The sequence below is a fragment of the Limulus polyphemus genome, unplaced genomic scaffold (genome assembly GCF_000517525.1).
Source record: "Limulus polyphemus unplaced genomic scaffold, Limulus_polyphemus-2.1.2 Scaffold693, whole genome shotgun sequence".
NCBI classification, from domain to species: domain Eukaryota; kingdom Metazoa; phylum Arthropoda; class Merostomata; order Xiphosura; family Limulidae; genus Limulus; species Limulus polyphemus.
In genome coordinates, this window is record NW_013666303.1 from 250,914 (window position 1) to 274,861 (window position 23,948).

Consider the following 23,948-nt stretch of genomic DNA (forward strand, 5'->3'; position numbering starts at 1 on the left):
TATATATATATATATATATATCAGCGTCAGTGTAAATTACTTGTACCTGATGATGACAAAACCTTGTTGAAACGTTGTACATTTGCTGTTATGTTAAACTTATATTAAAGTTTTTCTTCATTACCCATTCAAGCCGTCTCCAGCCATTATAAGCACAACTTGTTCATTTCAAAATGGTAATTAGTTAAAATTTAATTGTAGTGATAATTAAAGAATATTGGTCTGGTAATTGGCCTTTCAAAGACAGTAATATTAAGATCAACTTTAGTTTGACATTGATTTTACTAAATAAAAGGATATATAGATAATTCAAGGTTCTGAAATTACTTAATAATTTTGTATTAACATGAACAACTGTGTTTAGTACCATAATTGATTTACTTACAAACTTTGTGTTTCTAAATGCAGTTCATATCTAACAATTTTGTATTGGTATAAACAACTGCGTCTAGTAGTGTAGTTGATTTTCTTACATGACAGATTTGTGTTTTTAAATGCTGTTCATAAGAATAATTGTATTAGCATGAACAACTACGTTTAGAAGTGTAGTTGAATTTTAAGATACAAGCTGTGTTTCTAAACACAGTTAATATCTTATAATTTTGTATAAATATGAACAGTGGTGTTTAGTAACATAGTTGATTTTTAAAATATTGATTTCCACAAGTTATAGCTTCTTGTATTGAAGATTATCAGATTTAATTTTGTATTGTAATTAATTTTAATATGTAACAGGTAATAAACTATGTTATTAATCAATGTGAAATTGAAGTTTTTAATAAAATAGTTATGTGTCAAAACAGTGACATTCTCGTTATTTCTACTTAGCTTTTATCAAAAGGTAATATGTATTTCGGCATTCATTATTTTAAAATTATTTAAAAAAGGAAGCAAATTTTGATAGAGTTTTTAGTTCTTTCTTTTTTTACAGTGGAATGTTTTTTGGTTAATTTAATTGTTAAATCATTAAGCTTAGTTTCTTGTTTTCTACCAGACAGTTAGTTCAATTGTAGGCTTTTCTGCCATATCTCCATACATTTATTTAGGGTCTCACACATGGTGGTCCCCAGCAGAGACTGTTCCTACCACCTCAGGGCTACTTTGTGGTAATGTAACACCCAACCTTCCATCTAGGTACAGCAGCTCACCATGTGGAAGCTTTAGGCTAGAAAATGTTGGCACTGTAATGCTGGATACTACCTCTTCTTCTGATCATGTGCCACAACCTCGTAGAAGTGAGTGTTGGCTATTTGTCGGCACTTGTTTATAGACCTTATTAAGCCTTTCTTTATTTCTTAATGCTGATAATAGCTTTAGTGAATAGTAAACCAAATATGCATACAGCAAGTTGTCAAGTAATGAATAAGCAATGTTCTTTAGAATATAATGCAAATGCATACATTTTATTTCAGCTATGTGGTAATGCCATTAAGTCTTTTACATACTGTAGGATAAAAATAAACTGATAAATTTAGTTAAAGTATGGAGAAATTATCTGATAGTTTTTCTTCAAAAGGATAGTTGGAAAAAAATCATTCTTATATAAGATGCCAAATGAAATATTGTAAGTATTGTAGTGTGATAGCTTTAGATAATACTTGATACAGTTTTTGTAAAGTTTGTCTATTTAGGATCTTAATTTGTATGCAGTAAAAGAGTTAGTTATGTGGCAAATATGCAGAAAAAAAAATTATGCATTGATTATGCAATATCTACCTAAACTAAAAACAGCTTAAAACAATAGTTTTTAAAAGAATGTTAGACATAATTAATGTAATTTTGCCATCAACAGGGATTTTATTTTTATATGTTTTTATGAAATAACAATAAACACATGTTTTAGACTTAAGATGTCTTTCAACAGGCCATTAATCAGACTGTCTGGCCAGCAGGTATTGCTTGCCAAAGTAATAAATAACAAACTAAGCCATAATTAAGTAAGAAGTTATAAATCTCGTACTACTTCCCTAGATGTAACTAAGTTTAGAAATTCAGACTGCAGTTATGCAGTGGGTACACATTCAACCATTAATTATGAAATCATATGTATATTATGCAAGATGTGTCATGACCACATAATTGTGTTACACTTGGGGCCCTGCCTGTTGTAAAGGGTAAATAGGCAATCAATCATCAGTTCTTTAATAAACACCTGTATTGATATCAGTAAAAAAATTACCTATTAAACTTGAGGAGTATTGTGTTTATGTAGTTAGCCTTTAATTAAAAGTACATGTTGGACTAGGTTTTTACAGATAGTTTCTGAAATTGATACACATTCTTGACTTTTTTTTACTTTTATAGAGTACAACATAAAGTTCTTTTATGATTAGATTCTAATATTTTTATCTAATTTATATATTGCATCATATTATGTGTTGAAATTATAATAATGCTAGAACTACTTCCTTTAACAATTTGTAAAATTGGTTGTATGTTAGAAAGCCATTTTAAGACTATATTTGTACTAATATTTCAAAGTAAGCTTCATTTTTGTCAAAATGTGCATATTAGCTTGCATTAGTTTGTTTATATCCAGATCCTCATAACATTTTGCTGTGTTTTTCAGTTACCTGTATTTTTTTCCTTGGTCGAAAATACATAGAATAATTCAGTTAATTTTTGTAAGTGAAAAAAATAGAAATCAAGAAAATATTTTTCTTGCAAGGGTTAAATTATCTGATTTGGTACTTTTAGAAAATGGTAACATAGGTTAGTCAGTGAAGTAATTTATAAATGATCTGTCTACATTTGATTTGTTTCAAAGACAACACTTCATGGTGTGGCATTCAGCTTTACTGATATTCACCAGATAGTTAAGTGAAGAATATTTCTAATACAGACATATAAATATAAACCAAACAAGCAAACACAGGTGAATGTATTAAACAAATCTTTATTCACAACAATATCTGTTTTTGTCACTAAGCTAGTCAGTTTTTTAGTTTCTGTTGACTTAATCTGACTGCTGGGTTGAAAAGGGTTAAAAACCAAGAGTCTCAGGAAACAAGAGACACAATTTTGGAAATATCTCACTTTGATAGACAAAAATTTAGTACAGTATTCCATAAGTCCTCTGGTTGCATACTTCAACCAACAGTTTACAAACAATTATAACTCAGCACATACAGGTTTCTGTATTACCTCTTTATATAGGCTATGCACCTAGAAGTCCATACACAAACACATACATATAAGCTTGAGACATAAGAGTAAAGGTTGCAGTATGTGACTTTTACGTGTGTAAAAGAATTAGCATATTTATGATTTTGTGACGTCCAATTAACATGAATGTGATGAAATTGCATGGAAATTTAGAGATATTACATGAGTATGCTTGAATAAATATATCTTCTGTATTACCTTATTGGCCTGATTATAAGGCAATGTTTTTTGATTAATAATTAGGCTGTAAAATTCTTATAATCATAGCCGACCACAGGCCCCTTCCCCCTACTCTAGACTGTTGCAGATAGCATTTGTCTACGCATGTGCACCAGATGTATGCTTAAGGTCAATGCTTATTCTTGCAACTAATCCACCTACAGTCTGTTCAGTTACAGTATTAATTTTGTGGACCTAATAAAGGACGTTATGACACTCAATTTTTTTCTTCCCATGGTTTCTGAAAATGGGGGTTGCCTTATATTTTAGAACACCCTATAATTGGACCAATATGATACTTATAGAAAGATAAAATCAATAGTTATTTCAGCTACAACAAAGGTGCTTTAGAGTTAATCTTTTATAATCTCCTTAATAGTATTGTAAATTGCATATTTTGAAGTATATATGTAATAATATTGGATATAAAATGTTTAAATGAACCATATTATATTTAAAATTCTTTTAGGAATTTTGAAGAACTAAGAAGTGTTTTCAGACTAGATAAAATGGAATAAATAAATCTTAAGTCTTGAGCAAATACTAAAACTGTACAAGTTTATTCATTGAAGATAATTGTGAAATTTGCTTTTCAAAATAATATATATATATAAATAATTTCGTATTAGTAAGATAGTATTTTTATAATTATGTTATGAGTAAAAATATTCAAAACGTGGCAGAATCAGTAATTGTGCTACCATTAAGTAACAGTTTTCATCATTGAATTAATTCCAAAAGGCACACAAAATTATTTTTGAAGGGTTTTATTAGTAAGTGTATGTTTTAACTTGTAGCTAAAATGTCTGAAATCTAGGAGTAAGTTGTTTGTATTGTGAGATTTCAGAATTTGCTTTAATGTTTCAAAACTGTGAGTTCTTGGGAACATATTGGCAGAAACTTTGCCCTGTAAAAATATCTTCACGTAGTTTGAGCAAAATGTCCATGAAGTCAGCTGCAATTTTTCCCATTTGGCATTGTAAGTGTATAAGGGTCTGCTCTTTTACAAAGCTAGTTGTAATAATAAAATAGACTCTCTTTCTTCATTGCTGTATTTGATGTTTATGGTTAGTAATGGCTACGTATTTCTTGACACCACCCATATTCATTAACAGATGTTACCCCAAATTATGTTAGCACTCCCACCAATACAAGACACCAATAAATAACTTCTGATTTTGATTGACATTTTTAAATTGATTTATTATTATTATTTTCTTAGAAATTAGCAGCATATATTAAAACCAGAATATGACACTTCCTATAGTTTATATAAATTTAATGTAAACTATTATGCAGATGTGCTTCACAGTTGTCTTTGCTAGAAAACTAGATCATTTTATATATTATTTATATAAAAAACTGTGGTGCAATGAGCACCATTTCCATACTTTGTGTGTAGTAAAGTTTCACAAACAAATGTGTGTTTTTCCTTAGAGGCAATATATATATACATACACACAAACACATATTTGTTACTAACATCCAAAGAACATTACTATTATTTGTTTATATCATATTTGGTCAATCAGAGTTGATTGAAGTTTTAACATATTTGGTTAAGAATTTTTTAGAAGTTAATGAAGTTCCACCTTTTTTAATATATATAATCTGGAAGTTTTAAAAATTATTTTTAAGAATAGTTTTTATTTTATTGGAACTTTATTTTCTGAATATTAAGTCACATTAAATCCACACCTTTTGAAATAATTGTGAATATTTTAAAATGGAGCAAAGTGCTCAAGATCACATGGAAGATGTAAATAAAGAATATTATGTATGAAGTTTAAATTGTGCTTAAATTCTAAGGTACTTAGAGTTGACTCAAGCTATCTGCAACTAGGAACTTAACAGAATAGGAAGTCCCTGAACATTATAGTAGATGTTTTTGCAAGAGATCATTAAAAAAATATATTTTTCTTACAAATTTCATTTATTAGTTAAATAATTATCATTTTCAGTTTTTCCATTAATATCTAATTATTGATGCAGAATAAGTTGTGAAAACTCCCATGGTTGAGATTCATTTGAGATGAAAGATACTAAAGGATGTGGTTGTTGGAATAAACTAAATAAACATGCTTTAGATTTATAAGCAGTTATTTAAAGAATCATCACAAAAGTACTACATGTATGTAGCATAAATGCATTTCATCCTTAGCATATATTGCATTAGCTTTATTGTGTAAGTCCTAAAAGTAATATACAGTCACAGTCTGTAATGATCTGTTGTACAATTCCAGTGGTATGAACATTTTAAATCCTGAAAGCAGTACGCTTTTAAAGTTGGCAATGATTTACCATACTATTCCATGGTATGAATATTCTAAATTCTGAAAGTAGTGCACAGTGTATTTGTAATAATTTGTTGAACTATTCCATGGTATGAACATTTTAAATACTGTTTTATTTTCTGTCCTGACAGCTGATGTACACAGTAGCAAGATAAATAAAATAAACACAATAGAATGAAAAGTTATGCATGTTTTTCATAAAACTATTATGTAAATTTCCCTTGCCTATGCTTCTCAATCTTAGCAGACATAAAAGAACTTTGAAAGAATGAGTAATAAATAGATTTAAAAAAAACTCTTGGGTAGAGATAAAATGAGGTTTAATCTGTCTTTATTACTAACCTGGTCTTTCAGTTGTAGAGGAAATGTTAGGACATCTTTATGCAAAACCTCCATCAGCCGAGGTTTACCATGAACCTGGGGTCGCAGGTAATTTTTTTCCTTTTTCACAGCACAGTTTTCAATGTTGTGAGCCTGCATGGTACATGTAGTATTTAATAAAGGAAACTTCCTTCACCTTGTATTATGCATATCTTATGTATTTAGTCAAATGAACTTTTTTTTTTCATTTTAGTAGAAAAAAAAAAAAACAGAAACAAAATCTTTTATATGTTGCATGTAAAGCAGAATAGTTTAGAAGGTTTGCATTTTGAAGTTCACATTTACTTTACATTTTTTTTTCTTAAGTAATTGCATAACATGTGGGGTATAGTATTTTTAGTTTAAAATACAGAAACTTGTAGTAAATTAATTACAGTTATCCATTGAATAGTAAAAGTTGCTTTATTGCTTAGTAGCCACAATAGATTAAAAGTATTGTCTTAATTGTAGTGAATGGTAGTCCTCATTATCTAACATTACAAAAAGAAATTACTAGAATATATCATTCTAAAATATAATCTATCTCTTTATTATAAATGTTTTTGTTGTTTTGTATTGAATAACTGAGATATGGGAAAAAAGGGGGGGAAATGCTGATGGGCTTTATATTTTTATTAACCGTAACTATCATCATCATAAGTTAAAGGGCCAAACAAATGCTGTTTTGTAAGTGGAATGAATTTAATGCTTGTAATCTTATAAAATGTAATTTAACATTAACAAATTAAAACTGATGTGATTTAGTTTAGTTGTTTGTGCTTGTGTTATAAAGTATAAGTTGTAATCATTGTTAGTGTACGTATGTTTGGTGAAATTTAAGAATAATATTTTAGGAAAATTTTTATATGTTTCCAAACTTTCTCTGTACAGTGCTACCTGTTGTAATTTTTCTTCCCCGCAAGCATACTTTGTAAATTATTTTATACTCCTATATCACCTGGGTAGTATGATTCTACTTCCATGTATACATTTATACCCAAAATTATTGTGTCAACTTTATATATTGTTAATGATGTGTTGGATATGGTTGTATCTAATCCATTGTTCATACAAGTCAGACTGATACCGTAATTTGAGTTTTAATTAGAAGAGAGAATTCATACAGTAATTAATAACCTTTCTTAAATTTATACAGCATTACAACTGTTTGAGATATAGGTAATTCTCACATTTTTGTTTTAATTATAAAAAATATAATAATTATTTCATTGGTTTTAATAAAAAAAAACATCAGTTGTAAAAGCTTACAAAAGTAAGCAGCATATTTATTTACACCAGTGTTATACAAGAATTATTATTACTAGTGAATTAGTTAATAAGATGATATTCTAAAGTCATATGAGTAGTTTATCAATGCTTTTTTAAAACTTTCCAGTATGTTTCAAGCTTTTAATTGCAAGTTTTATTAATTAATTTTCATTGTTTCTTCTTCATAGAGTAACTTGAAGTTAAAAATCCACTTTTATTAATAGGAAGATATTTTTTGTCATTGTCTCATGTTTATTTATAGTTCCAAAGCATATTAAGAGTGTATATGCTATCTGTAAAATGTTGTTTCATAATAGTTACTGAAATTCAGCAGCATTAGTTGGAGGGGATTGTTTCAGATCACTCTTAATTTTATGTATATTTGAATTATAAGAAATGAATATAGCATTAGTGGATTATTATAAAATGTTTTACTGTAACAAAGTTTCGTTAAATGAGTTTAAAAGACTATAAATCAATTTTGCATATCATTATGATAGCTTTTTTCAGTTATAATCATATGAAACTTTTTCAGACCAAAAACCGCAATTGTATTTACAATCCTCTATCTTACTCTCTACTTCACGAACATGTACCATAGATGGACTTTGATTCCTCTTTTTTTATCTAGGTTTTGAGTGATCATTCATTGAACTTATAGAGGAGTTACAGTTATGATAAATGGTTATTTATTGTAAAAAATATTTTGAAAATTATATCTTTAATACTATTAATACCAGTCTCTCTGTAGTGTTTTTTTTTTAACATAAAAAAATGTTTCTTTGGTGCAAATCACAAAAATATGATTCCTTTTTCTATGGAAAGTCCTCTTTTTAGCTGCAGCATAGTGGCTCATAGAATGGCTCTGAGTTTTTTTCAAGTACAAACTTTTAACTCACAGCTCCATCAATTCTTGACTGATTTGAGATTTAATTTCAGTTTTGACTAAGGAGGTCAAACCTTTTCGATTAATGTATTTGACAACACCCAAGGACTTGTAGATTAATTTGCTCTAATCCTGCATAAAATAATTTCAATTTGAGGGTAGGCAGGTATACACATTGCCCCACGCTTGGTATTGCTGGTGCACAAAAATTTAGCTAATTAAAAAGGAGAAAAAGGTCTCATAGATTAATTTGCTCTAATCCTATCTAAAATAATTTCAAGTGCTGAGGCTATGGAGGATTTTCTCATGTTTTTACTAAGAAATGAAAATCTTATTCTCAAAAATGCATAAGTAAGCATGATTTATATTTGTAAATATTATTTCAGTACATGAAATATATGTGTTTGAAAGAAGTCTTAAGTGGAAGAATATGATTAATTTTGGAAGTTTCCATGGGTTTCATTACTTTTATTGAGTTTTTTAGGAGATAACATTTTGTTCTTGTTATGAACTTTTCAGTGCATCAAGAAGAAAAAATATGACCTGTCAATTCACCATCAAAAAAAATCAAACTAGTGGATATATTGAACTTTTCAAGATGATCAGTGTTTTGTTAATTCATATAACACAGTAAATAAACATAATCGGTATTTTGGGTAGAAAGAGTTTCCATGCTTTTGTTTTTTATTTTTCTACGTTTTGTATAAAAGAGTGGCTTCAAACTTTTTTCACTGACAACACCCTAACCTGCTTACCTTGATTTTTGTGACACACCTGATGCCACCTAATATTTATTTTGTAGAGTTTTTTTTTTCGTTCTCAATTATTCTTTGTTTGGTGAAACTCACAATACCTCCAGCAATTTGCCAGCCATGACACATGGTTTGGAAACTACTGGTATAAAAAGTTAATTGCTAATTTGTAAGTTTCCTTGTTTTATCTAACAGAATTGTTATTTTAGGTTTCCATCTTATGGCATACATATTAAACATTGCAAATGAAAATTTCAAAAAAAATATATTTATGTTTTACAAAAGTCTTGGGACTATGAATTTGCAGGCTGTTTTTAATCTTGATAAATTTCCTCCAGATCAGAAGAGGTTTGCAGTATTTGTGTCAGAATATTAAAAATTCATAATAGTAATATCAGATTGGCTTATATACTGGTAATGCTGAGAACATAACTGATTCTTTAAATCGTAAACAGGGCAGAAAAGACTATAGAGGACTTGGTGGTGGGGGATTCCGGTCTTAAAATTTTTAATTGACTAAACTGTGACTTGTATGTTTTAAATGTAATTTTAGTATGCTTTAAAAAGTAAATGGAAAAGTGTGTTTGTTTCAGTTTTATTGTCTTAAAACGTTCTTTAATTTTCCCATTAATTGATTTTTTTAGGCATGTATCAAAGCCTTTAGATACAAGTATTTTTGTTGATCTTATTCTTGATTTTTATTTCAAAGATATTCATATGCAAGTCTTTCTGTTAACATTATCAAATTTTTGTTTTAATTACAGGTGTTAATGGTTCAACTACTGCCAAGTATTCCTCCAAGATTCGGGTAAATGCTTCCAGTGAACATGAAACTTCAGGGAATAAAAGGTGTGTGTATGTAGCAAATTTTTATTCAATTTTCATAATTTGTACTTTTGCATCATGATAAGGAACATATTATTTTGGGAAAAGGTATTTTCATGTATTTTGGCAAATTAGTTAAAAGTATTTATTCAAAAATAACTGAAATGATTTATCTAACTTAACATGATAGCATATATTGTGCTCATCAAATTCAATTTAAGTTAATTGATTAATGACTAATTTTCTACTTGTCTACAGCATATTAAAGCATTTACAATCTGTTTGAATTGTGTTTCATTTTGAGCATAGTATTGCATCACTAATCATATTCTTCATTATCACTTGATTTGTGGAATTGGGTTAAACATTGAGTAATATTTTAATTTATACTGTAGCTAGTCATCAAGAAAGTGAAAAAAATTTTGGAGTTGTAAGAATTTCATTCCCAGTAGAAGAGAACTGCAAGATTGAATACAGAAAATGATTGAATGGTTGCTTGAATTGTAATGTGTGAGAAAATTAAGAAATAAAAGAAAAGTAACAGCTTAAAACATAGTCCTTTGATAATAACCAATTTTGTAATATAACCCCATCAAAACATTTTGCTTTTATTGTTGGGCATAACCTAGTCGTTAGCATATTAAAAGTTTGAATCTGAGGAGTTATGATTCATCACCCATTGCTACAAAAATATGCTCCACACTTTTGGGCCTTGGTTCCCGTGTAAGAGTAAAGTCAAACTCCACTAATGAGTAAGACAAGATTATCCCAAGAGTTAGTGGTGGGTGCTGTTAATTAGTTGCCTTCATACTAGTCTATTGGTTAAAACAAAGAAAAGCTGTGCACAGCTTCATGTAACTTTGCATGAAATTCTGAAACAAACAGTTTCTTTTACTATCATTAAAAGGGATTCATAGTTATATATATTAATTTTACTTCAGTACCAAGAAACTTTAACTTCATAAATTGCCTCATTATAAGCATTTGTAGATAGTCTCTAAACACAGGGGTATGGAATTCATTTCCCCCTGAAGCCCAATTTTACTGTTATACCTTTCCCATTGAACAAGTAGTTTTTCACATTGTTTATTCTGTTGCTAAAAAACACTCCAGATAGATTTTTATGGAGCCAAATAAGTTACTGAAAATTCTGAACTGCAAAAGTCAAGCATATACACACAAACATAAACATTTAAATTGTTTACCTCTAAACCTAAAACCAAAATGATATTCACAAATTTACATATCCCTTTAATTAACATACTCAGCAGTGACACACACACAGTAAAAAATGTATTTAAATTATTGCAACAGCATTATTAAATTGATTTTGTGTACAATAGAAGTCCATTGACTTTGACTGCCAGCTCTAGGGAGAATATATAGCATAGTAAAAAATTATAAATGCTTTAAACTGAGTAATATGTACATGAGGTATTCAGTATGCTGCACTGTAAAATCCTAATGACTAAATGTTAAAATGCATAAAATACAGGAATAAATATCTAACAGCTTTGATGGAAAATGCTATGTATGCCATTTCCAATAAAGTTGAGCAGCCAATTAAATAAAATAAAAATTCTAAAGGTAAAATTTAACTTTTTTGTGTGTATTTTTTGGAATGAGGATTGGACAAGTAGATTTTTAACAAAGATGAGTATATTTTTCTAGCATTTTGTCCCTTGGACAAGAAGTTTTTATCCAAAATTTAACTCCCATGATTTGATACAATCATAACATAGGGTTAGGCATCTTTTTGATGTGTTTTAGGACTAAAATGATGCTTCACTGACAAGTCGGTCATTCTAAAATGTTTTAGACAGTCTTTGGAAAACTTTTAAAACATAGCCCGATTTAGTTAGTGTCAGGTTTTATGTATGTGGGCAGGATTCTTTACAGTAGGTGTCTGTGACTTGTTGCTGACAAATTTTAACAATAGACAAACAGCAAACAGTCCACTTGTTTCAAAACAATATATTAAAACAAGTCAAATATATATATATATATATATAAATTTTTATTAAACTGTTGATTACCATAGTTGTATCCAGAGCTTTAAAATAATTGTCTCCTTTCATCATAAGTTCACACAGGTTTGTTCAATTACTTTAGAACACAAATGACAAGACAAATTACTCTTCTCTACTCTGTTATTGCACAATCTGGGATAATTTCATTTAAAAAAATGCCACTAAACAATCTTTATGGCTAAACTCACAAACACGGTCTAGATCTATATAACTATATCTCTCACTAACTTTATCCTAACTTGAATTAAATTTTGGACACATATTTATAGCCTGACAGAGGCCTCAAATGTTCTACACATTATGAGATACTAAGATGCAATAGGACTCAGTTGACACAACAAGAAAAACTTAGAAGTTTCTAGTAACATGTGCCAGTTCACAACAATTGAACTACACATTAAGTTACTGTTGAATAAAGTTTTATTACACAACAAATTATTATTCCTTCACAGTTACGTACACAAACCTGCGATAAACTGTCTCTTTTAAAAATAACTAAATTTAACACATACTACATTTAAACTATATAGTTCATAATACTCACATTAAACTTAAACAGTCATGTATATCTAACAGTTAAGCAGTTTCAAAAACTGTATTTAGAAAAATTTCTCGGAAGTTATGTTAACAGCCTTTTGTAATTTTATTTTATTTGTTATACATTTAAAATGAGATAAAATAAACTGCTGAAATATGCTTGTAGTTCAATTGCAGTTAGTGTTTTTATTGTAGTATTGTGAAATTTACTGTTGTTAAGTCATAGTTTTCATTGATAAGTAGATATATTAATGATTATATATTAATTATAATTAATGATTATATATTAATGTGAGAAGACTAAGAGGTGTGAAATAAAACAATTCAAAATCATTAAGGAAGTGTACTGTGAGGTTTGGATGTGGCCTGTGGTTAAGGAATGTATTGGACTTGGCACTTGTGATTTTATTGCATTTATTCTGAATTAATCAATAAAGATTGTATGACAGTGATAAATAGGAATTTCTCAAATTCATTTTGTTATCAGACACATAAATGTACACCTTGAGGCTACAACTTTGGTGATGAATAGTGATAAGCAGCCAGCACTGCTCGTTGATTTCAGGTGCATTAACGTTGACGATGTGCAGCGATTATACATGGGATGTGGGTTCATTTTAATTGCTTTTGTTTTGTACTATAATATGGCATCTTGTGATATGATACCTTACCTCTTCTCACATAATAGTTTTCATTGATTTGTGCTGCCCTCTATATGCACAATTTTTGCTAGCCACTAGCCTTTTTGTTCCCACCTACCCTCATGTGTTATAGTTGCATTGTAGCATGCAAATGAGCATGTGATAACCTTCCACCATTAGGAGTGTGACACACCCTGACTCCATTTATACTGTAGAACATTCTCATCATTTCTCAATTTGGCATACATGAGTACATTTGTGCTGAACTTTTGCTCAATACTTCACATTTTTGTGTTCATTTGAGCCTTTTGCTACCTTTACATTTGTTGTCATTTACATTTTAAACATTTTCTTGGGGAAAGTTTTCTTTTCCACACAATGAACTCTCAGTTTCTTGTAATGAATATGACTTCTGGGTGGATCCTATCACAACTAATCAAGCCACACTTAATTCTACTATGGTTTTGAGCTCTTCACTTCTGACAGAGGACGTCTTGGCCTTGGTGCATCACAAATTAGAGTCTTATGTGCAATCTGCAATGTCTCCTGACTTGCAGTCAGATCTACCATTTCTTGGACAATCTGTTCTTGAGGATGAAGACTTGGTCAGCCATTTTCCATCTCTTGCTTTTGTCCCCTGCTCAGTTGTCTCATTTTCGTCTTATCCTCACAACTATCCTCTGTTATCTGTCATCTACTTACCTCCTTTCTGAAGCTATCTACAGTTCTCCTGAGAGGTTTTTGGCAAATACTTGAGCCCTTCTTTTCTCTGTGTTGGAGCATTTATCTTCTTCTGCTTTGTCCTTTTATATGTGGCAGCATGTTGTTGGGATCTCCTTGGCGGAGATGCCCTTTTGTCACATGTGCATCTCCATGCTACTTATCTGCATGACTTTTGCCTGACTCCTTTCTTGTGCCAGTCTGTTTTTGAGGATGTCCCTGATAGTCTCTCTAGTGGAGGCTGTATATCAACATTCCACCATCTCCTCCTTGTTTTTCATCTTTCTCAATCCTCTCTTGTTCCTATTCCTGTGTCTCGTTGTCCAACTTCTCACCTCTACTGGTTCCACCTTCCTGTGTCAGATCATCCATTGTCGTCTTTTCAGATGCTAGTATCTTCAGTGACTACCTCTTGGGTTCTGGTACTGTAGAGGTGCAGTTGGCCAGGTTTGCTCATCTGTGGTGTCCTTTTGCTGCAGATTCTTGGGTTCTTCAGGTGCTCACAGAAGGACTGTTTCTTCATTTTTCCACTCCTCCTCCATTACCTTAAGTTCTCATTTCTTTCCCTCCTCCTCCTCAGGATCCACTTTCTTGCCAAGGTCTCTTCAAGGCAGTTGAGATTTCATGAGGAAAGATGCTGTAAATCAAGTGTTTCACCTTTCTTTGGGATTTTATTCCTGTCTGTTTGTTGTCCTCAAGAAAACAGGAGATTGGCATCTGGTTATCGATCTTTGAAACCTCAACCACTTCATTGACACCCACTTTTCATCATGGAGTCTTTTCTCACCCTCATATGGTCATTAACTCCAGGTCTTTGAATGATTAAGTTTTACATTTAGGATGCTTACCTTCATATTCCTATTTCTCCTGCATCCAGTCATTACCTTCGGTTTGTTCATGGGGGCTAGATGTTTTAGTTCTGCACTCTCCATTTCAGTCTCACATCAGTTCCGTACATCCTCTGTCACATAGTCAGAGCCCTTGCCCATCATATTCACGACCTGGGACTGCAATTTCACCACTATATGGATGACTTACTCCCATTTCCTCTTTCAGGAGGCAGATAATTACGAGTGGCTTATCAAACTAGAGAATTCCCATCTCACTCCCACTCAGTAGGTTATTCATCTGGGGGTGTTTTTCAACACCTATCTCAGCAGGGCTTAGCTTTCTCCTCTATGTTTGAGGAATATGGAATGCTTGGTTTCCAAAGCCAAGACATTTCCTTCTGTTCCTGCATGTGAGGTTCTTTCTCTCATTTGAGGATCTGAGCTTACATAGATTTCCTCACCCCTTGGGGTCATGAACATGTGTTGCATGATCAATGGAACCTTGTTCCTGATCCCTTGGGCTCCTCCATTTTTCTTTTTTGCACCCTCCAAATTGACTATGCCTGGTGGCTCAACAGAGACAACACCTCAGCTGGCATTCCTCTTACTCCTCCCTATTCTGATCTTCATCTCTTTACAGATGCTTCTATTATGGGATGGGGCATATTTGGATTCTTAGGAAATAGTTGCTCAGAGGTCGAATCTACCCAACACATCAACCTGTTTTGGAGCTTCTGGCTGTTAATCAGGCATTGGATCCATTTCCTGTCTGTAGTACATAGGCACCTGCTTATGATTCATTCTAACAATTTAACAGTTGTCCCTTATGTCAGTCATCAAGGTGGTACCTGGTCTCGTGTGCTTGGATTTTGGACACTGGATCTCCTTTTCTGGGCCCAATCTCATAACCTCCATCTTCTTGCTTGTCATATCCCAGTTGTTCTGAATCTTGTGGCAGATCTGCTTTCTCGTCCCAATAACATTCTACCATCAGGATGGTCTTTTGCTCCTCGGGTATTTCAGTGGTTAAGCTCCCAGCTAGGTATCCCCCTACTGGATGCCTTTGCCACCCAGCTCAATACCAAACTTTTCCCTTTTCTGGTCTCAGTTCAGCATGCTTAGGATATGAATGTGTTCAGTCATGATTGGTCCAATCATTACCTGTATGATCATCCTCCCATCTGTTTTCTTCCCTACATTCTCTCTCTTATTCAAATCATTCTGTATCGAGTCCTTCTCACTGTTTCGTTCTGGGCTTCACAACTGTGGATTCCACTCTTGAACCTCTATCAATCAACTCCTCCCATACCTCTTCCTCTTTCCGAATCTCTTCTCCAGCAACCTTATTCCTCCATCTTTCATCCTGCCATAGCTACAATCTGTCTTCATGCATAGGGTTTGTCTAGTTCCTTGCAAGGCATTTTGGACTCTCTATGTGAGTAGCATTCTGTTAATTCTTCTTCCTTTCTTGTTGGCCCGGCATGGCCAGGTGATTAGGTGTGACGGTGATGACTAGCTGCCCTCCCTCTAGTCTTACACTGCTAAATTAGGGATGGCTAGTGCAGATAACCCTCGTGTAGCTTTGCACAAAAATTCAAAACAAACAAACAAATCCTTTCTTGTTTACCAGTGTAAATGGAGCATTTTCCATCCCTGTTCTTTGCATCACAGCTTTCACCTTGCCAACCAACTATTCCCCATCTGTCTGATTTTTTACTTGGCTCTTCAACAGTGGTTTATCTGTTTCTATCATTGCTGGATAATAGGTGGTGGTATGTAGTACTTTTCATTTTTACAGTTTTCACCACATATTTTTTCTCTCCTGTCATTTATGTCCAGTTTCATTCTTTTTGCCTGCTTTATCCTTCCCATCCAGTTGCCCTATCAGATTGGAACCTCAGTTTTTTTTCTTTATGCTCTTGCCCTTCCCCCTTTTGAGCCTTTGGCCTCTTGCTCTTCATACCATTCTCCTTCCAGACTTATTTTTTACTCCTCTTTGCTTGTGGATGTCGTAGGTCAGATATCTTTGCTATTGATGTTTCCCACATTCATTATCATCATTTGTATGTCTTTAATTATCCTGATTCATAGTTTTTTCCACAAAACATTATCAGTGGTGCAAGAAGGGGATAGCACATTCACATCTAGTTCCCTTTTGTCTATTTCTAATCTATATTCCCATTCTGATCCCTATAATTTTCTTTTTCCAATGTGGGCTCTTTGTTCTTATGTAGCCTGCATGGCTTCTTTTTACAGATCCTGTTCTTGCCTTTTTATCCACTTTAAATCTACACCATACAGCCATTCAGGTCTGAAGTGATGGGGTGTTCCACAAGACCACTAGAGGTTGTTTTGTAATATCTTGCTTCATAACTAAGGCCCGTGAACCAACTCGTGAACTATCATGAGTAAAGTAATGTCAGGATCGCTGCCTATTCCTCCAGTTCTAGTTAAACCAGGACTGCCTGCCTTAGGGTTTTCATGGTCACCCATTGTACTGTCTTACACTACTGCATTCCTCCAGACTCTCCATCATATTGTTATCCCCTCCTCTCCCAGTGGATTACAGGAGTCTTTGCCACTTACCAGTTTCTAGTCACTGGGGTGATGGACCATGCAGACTTTCTCTTGAGTGTGACTACTTCCACTGAGTTGAGAGTATGGTAGTGATGTTCTCTTGGTGTAGATGGTGAGTACCCTGTCTCCTACCCAATGCTGTCCAGTTTTGGAGTGGATGAATCCACCACATGCAGTTCACCCTTCCAACTGGATTTTCCCTCTTCCTACCACTGCCTGGATGTCAGTTCCTGGGTGGTCTGGTATTGAATCAGCACAGGATCAGCCAACAAAAGTCCTCACACATGTAGTTGATAGGGGCCCTCCTCTTACTGTGGAATGGATGAAAAATTCCAGATGCCACCTGGTTTTGGACTGGAGTTGACCCACCACATTTGCCTTCCCCTTCCTAATGTTACCCAAATGTTGGGTTCCCAGGTGGCTTGGTGTTGGCTGTGTACTTGGTCTGCACACATGCCCTGGCTTGGTTGTTGGAATGGAAGTTGTTTTTCCCTTTTGCTTCCTGGTCTTGAGGTGAAGACAGTTGGGACCATCCTCCTACCACAGACTGGAAGACAAATACCCAACGCTGCCTGGTTTTGGACTTGATTTGACCCACCAAATATGGTCTGATGCACCCTAGCCACTCTACACCATCTGGCATGTCCAATTACAAGTTGGACATGCATATTTTCTATTTGATTTAGTAACACATATCTTGACATTGGGCAAAATGTATACCTTTTCCAGATGTGCAATATCTCATGAGTGTGACCCTGTACATTAGGGTATCAAACTACATGGGTTCTCTTCAGTTACCTTCCGAAGAGTGCTCATCTATGTAACTTTTGCCCAGATCCCTCCACTGTTTTAATATGGGATTCTAGCTATTATCGAGGTATCATAATGGAAGTTAACATTTTCTGAACTGAAAATGTATTTCCAGAAGATACCTCATCTCACACTTCCCACTCATGCTCCCCACTTCTGGTGTATCAATTTTACTTACACTTGAAGTGATGAGAGTTCTCTACAGTATAGAGGGTATTAGCTGTGCTAGGAGGGTGTGTTGCACTCCTATTAATGGAGGGTTGTTGCATGCTACAGTGCAACTATACCACGTGTAAACACGTGAGGATAGGTGAGAACATCAAAGCTAATGGTGAGTAAAAGTATCTATCAGAAATACGTTTTCAGTGTAGGAAAATGTTAACCTTAAGAAGTATGTAATCTTGCACATTCTGTCACATCATTTTCTCAACTTCTTGAAAAATTTCTCTATTCAAAGAACAGCTAACAGTTGCAAGAAACTTTTTCCAGTTCAAGGATAGACTTTTAATTATCTTCTATATTTATGTTTAATGTTGTTGATATTTTTAGTCTTTTGAAAGTTCCACATTACTGTTGACATGTATTTATTTATCTATGTTCTCCACAAGTTCTTTGAGCTAAGTTTGAGTATGAATAACTTTCTATTTCAGTGAAAAGTGTAAAGAAAATGGTGACATATCAAGTTCATCAGCAAATCTATCAAATAAACATGCAAGAGAAGCAACTTTACCTGTTTCAGAAGGAAGAAAAAAGCATGTTTCTCTGAAGCAGAACAAAGCAGATTTCCGAGTAGTTTCCACTCTCTCCAAATCATCTGTGGAGACAGAAGATAAAACTGATAACCCTGGTTCACCAAAAGTAGCAGAAACCTGGAAGGCATCAACTAATGGCATTCAAAAACTTGTTATTACCAAAACTCAAGGGAAATATAGGAAAAAGCAGGTTAGTCTTTCAGCATATATAGCTTGTTTGTTTAATGCAAAATTTCCTTTTTTTATGTATAAAAAAAATTTCAGATTTTAATAAATGTAATTTTTTTGCTAAAAAAAATGTGTTTCCTTTTATCTTAATCACATTTAAGGCTTACAATGTCATTCTGGTGAATGATAAAATATTTCTATAAATCTTCTATATACTTATGATATTCCTGTGATGCTTGGAAGACCCAATAATTGTGACTCAAGGGCCCAACAAGTAACAAGACTTTTTAATTAACCTTGTAAAAAAATGAAATAAAATTGTACGTCAACTCTTAAACTTTAATTAAATAAATACTTTAAAGTAAAACAATATTTGTATTTTTGATATGTAATATCTGGTTATTTATTGTAATATTTTAACACATTATTTATTGTGTGTGTGTGATATTATTTTTAAGCCACTGTCAGTAACAAGTGCATGAATTAAATGAATAAAAGGCACCTTAAATAATCACAAACAGTTTATGTAAAGAGCACACACTAAAGAAACTGATGATATGTGGCATCAGCAGGGGAAATTTATTTCTGCACAAGTATTAGTTAGGGTCACTTGATAACAGAAGGATCAGTCAGAAAAATTGTAAGGTAAATCTTAGTTTAGCTAAGAAAATATACAGACTGGACACGTGATGTGAAGTGAAATGCATTATTTATATCACAAAATAAAGAAACACAGTCTAAGTATTTGCATGGGCACTGAACAGCTGCCTTCCACAGGATCTGTAAATTGATCAACAGTTTTCCTCGTGTGATGACTAAGTAGAATTGTTTGAATCCAGTTTTCTTTAAAAAAAAGCAGGAAATATTGGATTTACTCATAATGACTTCTGCTGGCTATGGTTAAGTCAGGTCTAGCCCGTGTTTAAGGGGAAAACACTTAATAGTCCCTACATAAATACTTGTTGACCTTATATGTGCTCTCTTTTTTTATTTGATTTAGAGAAAAAGCTTACTTCTTGACATGGTATCATAAGGAGTTCCTAAACTCAACCAATAAAAAAGCTTCTATTTTACGTATCATACAGCTTGAACATACTTAGCAGTCTAATCTTTTGGTGTTCCTGTACATGTAATGACCATATTTTTCCACTTAAATATAATAATAAGTTGGATGAAAAAAAAAATTTATTTCAATGTTTATTTAAACAATGATTGTTACCCTACCAAACTTTTTTTCACCAATATGTTCTAACTTTACAAAATCCATATAAGTTATTTCACTCAACCACTTTGCTATTATAAAGTAATAAAAGGTAATAAAAATAGGAAAAAATTCCTTTTAGTTATTGCTATATTGTTGGTTTTTTGTCTTTTTTAAATATAGTATATGTTGGTAGAAATATCAACCATCACTTTGTTAAATAAATTTTTCCTTGTGAAAAGTTTGTTATTCTAGTTTTTGATCATGTTTTATGTTTATAAATGAAAAGTCTTTGTTTTGGAGTAAACTTATGAAAAGGTTTAGTTGTTAGAACCATTGCAATGGTTAAGAAAAAAGAACATAATGTAATTTAAGTTGTGATTTTATTTTTGCAGTATCCATGTATCATTTATCAAGAATGCTTTCTTAGAAAGTTTGAAGTTTTGCTGTTAAGCTAATTATCTGTAATTGCAATACGTATGAAACAGTTGATTTCACAGATGTATCACTAAGCAGATCTTAAATTGCCTTGGTTTAATATTGTACTAAACAGCATAGTAAGAATGAGAAAGAAACATGGCAATTAGTGATTTTGTTTATGTATAAGTAATTTAGATAGTTGGTTAACTGATCAGTTTAATTTACTTTTGTTGGGCATTAGTATGATTGAAATTTTATACTGAAACAGAAAAGTCAATATGAACTTGTTGCATTTAATCCTGGATGTTGCTGGAAAATAAAACATCATTTAATTGTCTGTGAATTGGTGTATAGAGAAATAATTTCAAAAAATATATTTTACCATTGCAAGAGTAACATTTATGTGAATTTAAAAATTTGTAAATTTAATATTTTATGGTACTGTAGTGTCATGGTAAAAATAATTTCTTGTAGTTCAGCAGAAAATTATGACATGCAAAATCATGATATTGATACTGGTCTTATTGAAAATATTTTAGATTAATGTAATTTAACAGTATTAAGACATTTGAAAGTATTACATTCTAAAAAATTTTAATAATTTCAGTGCACAAACCAGTTTGTTTGTATACAAGTAACTCGTAAGTCGCTTAAACCAAACCTTTCAACTCTATTTGTTGATCCCAAACACACAAGATGTTATCTTCATTATGATAGTTATATTCTCAATCTTCTTACATCTTTCTCAAGTAGTGCTTAGTGTAAAAAAGATCATAATTACAAACAAATTGGAAATACTAATTTTAAAGTCAGTTATAGGTGTTATATTTTAAATGTTATGGGAGAAATGGAAATTCTTGTTAATTTTTAGTGTAGTTTTATATTCTAGTGAAAATTTAAATCTTAAAAAAAAGTTTTGTCTTTCTTCGCCCTAAAGCTGGAAGGAGTTCCACCACATGAAACCAGTTCAGATAATGAGAGTCAGTCAGAAGATGACAGTTGTAATGGCTCAAGCAACAGCTCAAGTGATGAAAGTAGAAGCAGTGGGGCAAGCAGTGACTCTAGTGATGCCACAACTCATCACATTCAAAATGAGTCAAAAAAAGAAATGCATAAACATCATAGATCAAAACTTAGGCTAAGAAAACATACAAAAGAAGCTGAGACACCACACATAGAACTGCCAGATGAGGTATGTTTTGTTTCCATATATATTTTGGTGACGATTTACGTAATCAGAGATTATGAGAGATGTGAGAAGTTTTTGTTTTGAAAATTAAAAATCCTCTTTGGTAGTTAGTTGATTATGAGATGTATTTCAGTTAAGCAACAGTCTGTGGATAACACCTTTAAAGCTTACTTTAATAATGTTTCTATGTGGCTATGAAATTAACACTAGTTTCTTTGTTCTTGTTTTGTTTGGTTTATTGTTCCTTCAGTTTCTTTCATTGTAAAGGCAGGTTACTTGAACTTTTATCTTTTATATTAAGACTTGATTCTCTGCACTGAAGACCTTTTGGAGAGTTTTGTTGTCAAGTTTGGTTTCAATCAGCCATGTAATTTCCAAATATGTTTACAATCCTTTAGTGAAATATTTAAATCATTAGATGGAAATAAGTGGAAAAGTAAATAGTTCTTTGATTATTTTGCTTAAAATATGTATTTAGTTTTCATATCAAAACTATATTTTTGATTTAGATACTTGAAAATTTATTGTGAAATTATTATTTTTAATTATTGCACACTAATCTTTAAAATAATGTTTACACTAAAAAGTGATGAACAGTTGCAATGTACGTAATCTAAGATCCCTTTGATAATACTTTTGTAAAGTATCATTATTTAAAGTATCCCAAAACTATAAATGTAAAACTGTAAGAAAATCTTAGAACTGGTTTGATAAATTTATGTTTATAAATGTTCTGTGCTCACATATTGCTCATGTAACATCTATGCACAAATGTATTAATAAAATTTAATATTTAAAATAGTTAAGCTAAATTACATATGTTTGCAAATATGCATATTGTTTTGAGGCATGAAGTAAAAAACGAAGACTTATTACTAAAACACAGAGTCAGTAATAACATTAATAATGACCAACTATTGGTTTTTTTTTACTTGATCATTAAATCCTTAAAATAGTAAATTTTACTAACAATTGAAGTTAGTTTTAACTTTCAATTTTGAATGATACTTTGTATCATGTAACACATATTCTTTATATGAGCCTTGTTAGTTTATGCTTTTTTGTTGTAATAATCATGTTAAAACAACTAAAAAACTTTTTGTGTTTATTGTGAAATGATGTAATTAATAATTTCTCTCTGAACAAGATACTACCTCATGTGTGAATAATTGTCTGTACACTTGTAAGTCTATATTTTGTATAAAACAGTAAAATCTCTATTCTGGGAATCAATCTCAACTTCTTTTAGTAAGTGCGCTGGGCATGTCCCAGTAGTGCTAAACTGTGAATCTAAAAGTTCACAGTTTGAGTCATGTTGGCAAAGAATTGCACCTCACACTTTGAGGCTGTGGATATGTTATAAAAGTGATGGTCAAATCCCACTATTCAGTTAGAGTAACTCAAGTGTTGGTGGTGAGTGCTGTTGACTATATGGCTTCCCGCTAGTTTATCAATTTAAAATTATGAACATCTAGCACAAAGAGCCTTTGTGTAGCTTTGTACAAATATCTAAAATAAACTTGTAGGAAGTTTAAATAACTATAATATATTACCTAAAACAATCTTTTTTTTTCTAATTTGAGGTATACTTTATACATCTTATGGTGTGATTATCAGAATCAGATGTTTGTTTAAGTTTTGAAGCTGTTCTAGTTTAGTTAAAGGTGCATTGGTCTCATTTTTATTTATTTCCACTATAGGATGACATTCCAGAACCCTTAAATTTAAAAGCTAGAGCCAGTTCACCAAGTCCAGCTCACTCTGGCATTGCCAACACAACAATGTGTCTAACGTCAGATGCAAGTCAAGAGCAAGACAGTGACTTTATGCCAGCTCCCCTAGATCTATGCATCAAAAAGTACGAAACAAGTGGGATTGCTAACTTGAAAGAACAAAGTTTAACTACAAGTAAACCTCCTATTTCATTGCCCTCTGCTGCTCACCCCTTGGTCTGTTCCACAGTAAAAAAACATCCCTCTCCTACTGGGTTTTTGCTGATGCCAGGTTCACGAAGGCGAGGGAGGAAGCCCAAGTATTTGGTTGCTCAAGAGAGTCAGCAGAAGCAGGTTTGTGTACTTAATATAAACTATGCAGAGATTGTATGATAAAGAAAGATTTGTGTAAAAATCAAATTATTCTAATAAAACAAAAAAAAGTTAGGATCACAGTGAGACAGTTGAAATAAATACAAATAATTTAAATCAATGTATATTCAGGGCTTAACGATTGTCTGATCAGACAGGGTAAGCTCCTTGATCTAAACTTTGTTCTTATTAGCAATATGTTGAAGAAATAAATCACAG

At 32.1% G+C, this 23,948-nt stretch overlaps 1 protein-coding gene across 1 annotated transcript in view; it reads left to right on the forward strand.

Moving 5' to 3' along the window:
• LOC106460013 (bromodomain adjacent to zinc finger domain protein 2B-like) overlaps positions 1 to 23,948 on the forward strand; it is a 170,426-nt gene that overhangs the window by 58,879 nt on the left and 87,599 nt on the right. The window contains exons 5-10 of the mRNA XM_022386600.1: positions 1,047 to 1,235; positions 6,033 to 6,107; positions 9,710 to 9,800; positions 18,566 to 18,857; positions 21,394 to 21,648; positions 23,346 to 23,711. Of these exons, the coding sequence (XP_022242308.1) occupies positions 1,047 to 1,235; positions 6,033 to 6,107; positions 9,710 to 9,800; positions 18,566 to 18,857; positions 21,394 to 21,648; positions 23,346 to 23,711 (1,268 nt within the window). The remainder of the gene's footprint in view (positions 1 to 1,046; positions 1,236 to 6,032; positions 6,108 to 9,709; positions 9,801 to 18,565; positions 18,858 to 21,393; positions 21,649 to 23,345; positions 23,712 to 23,948) is intronic.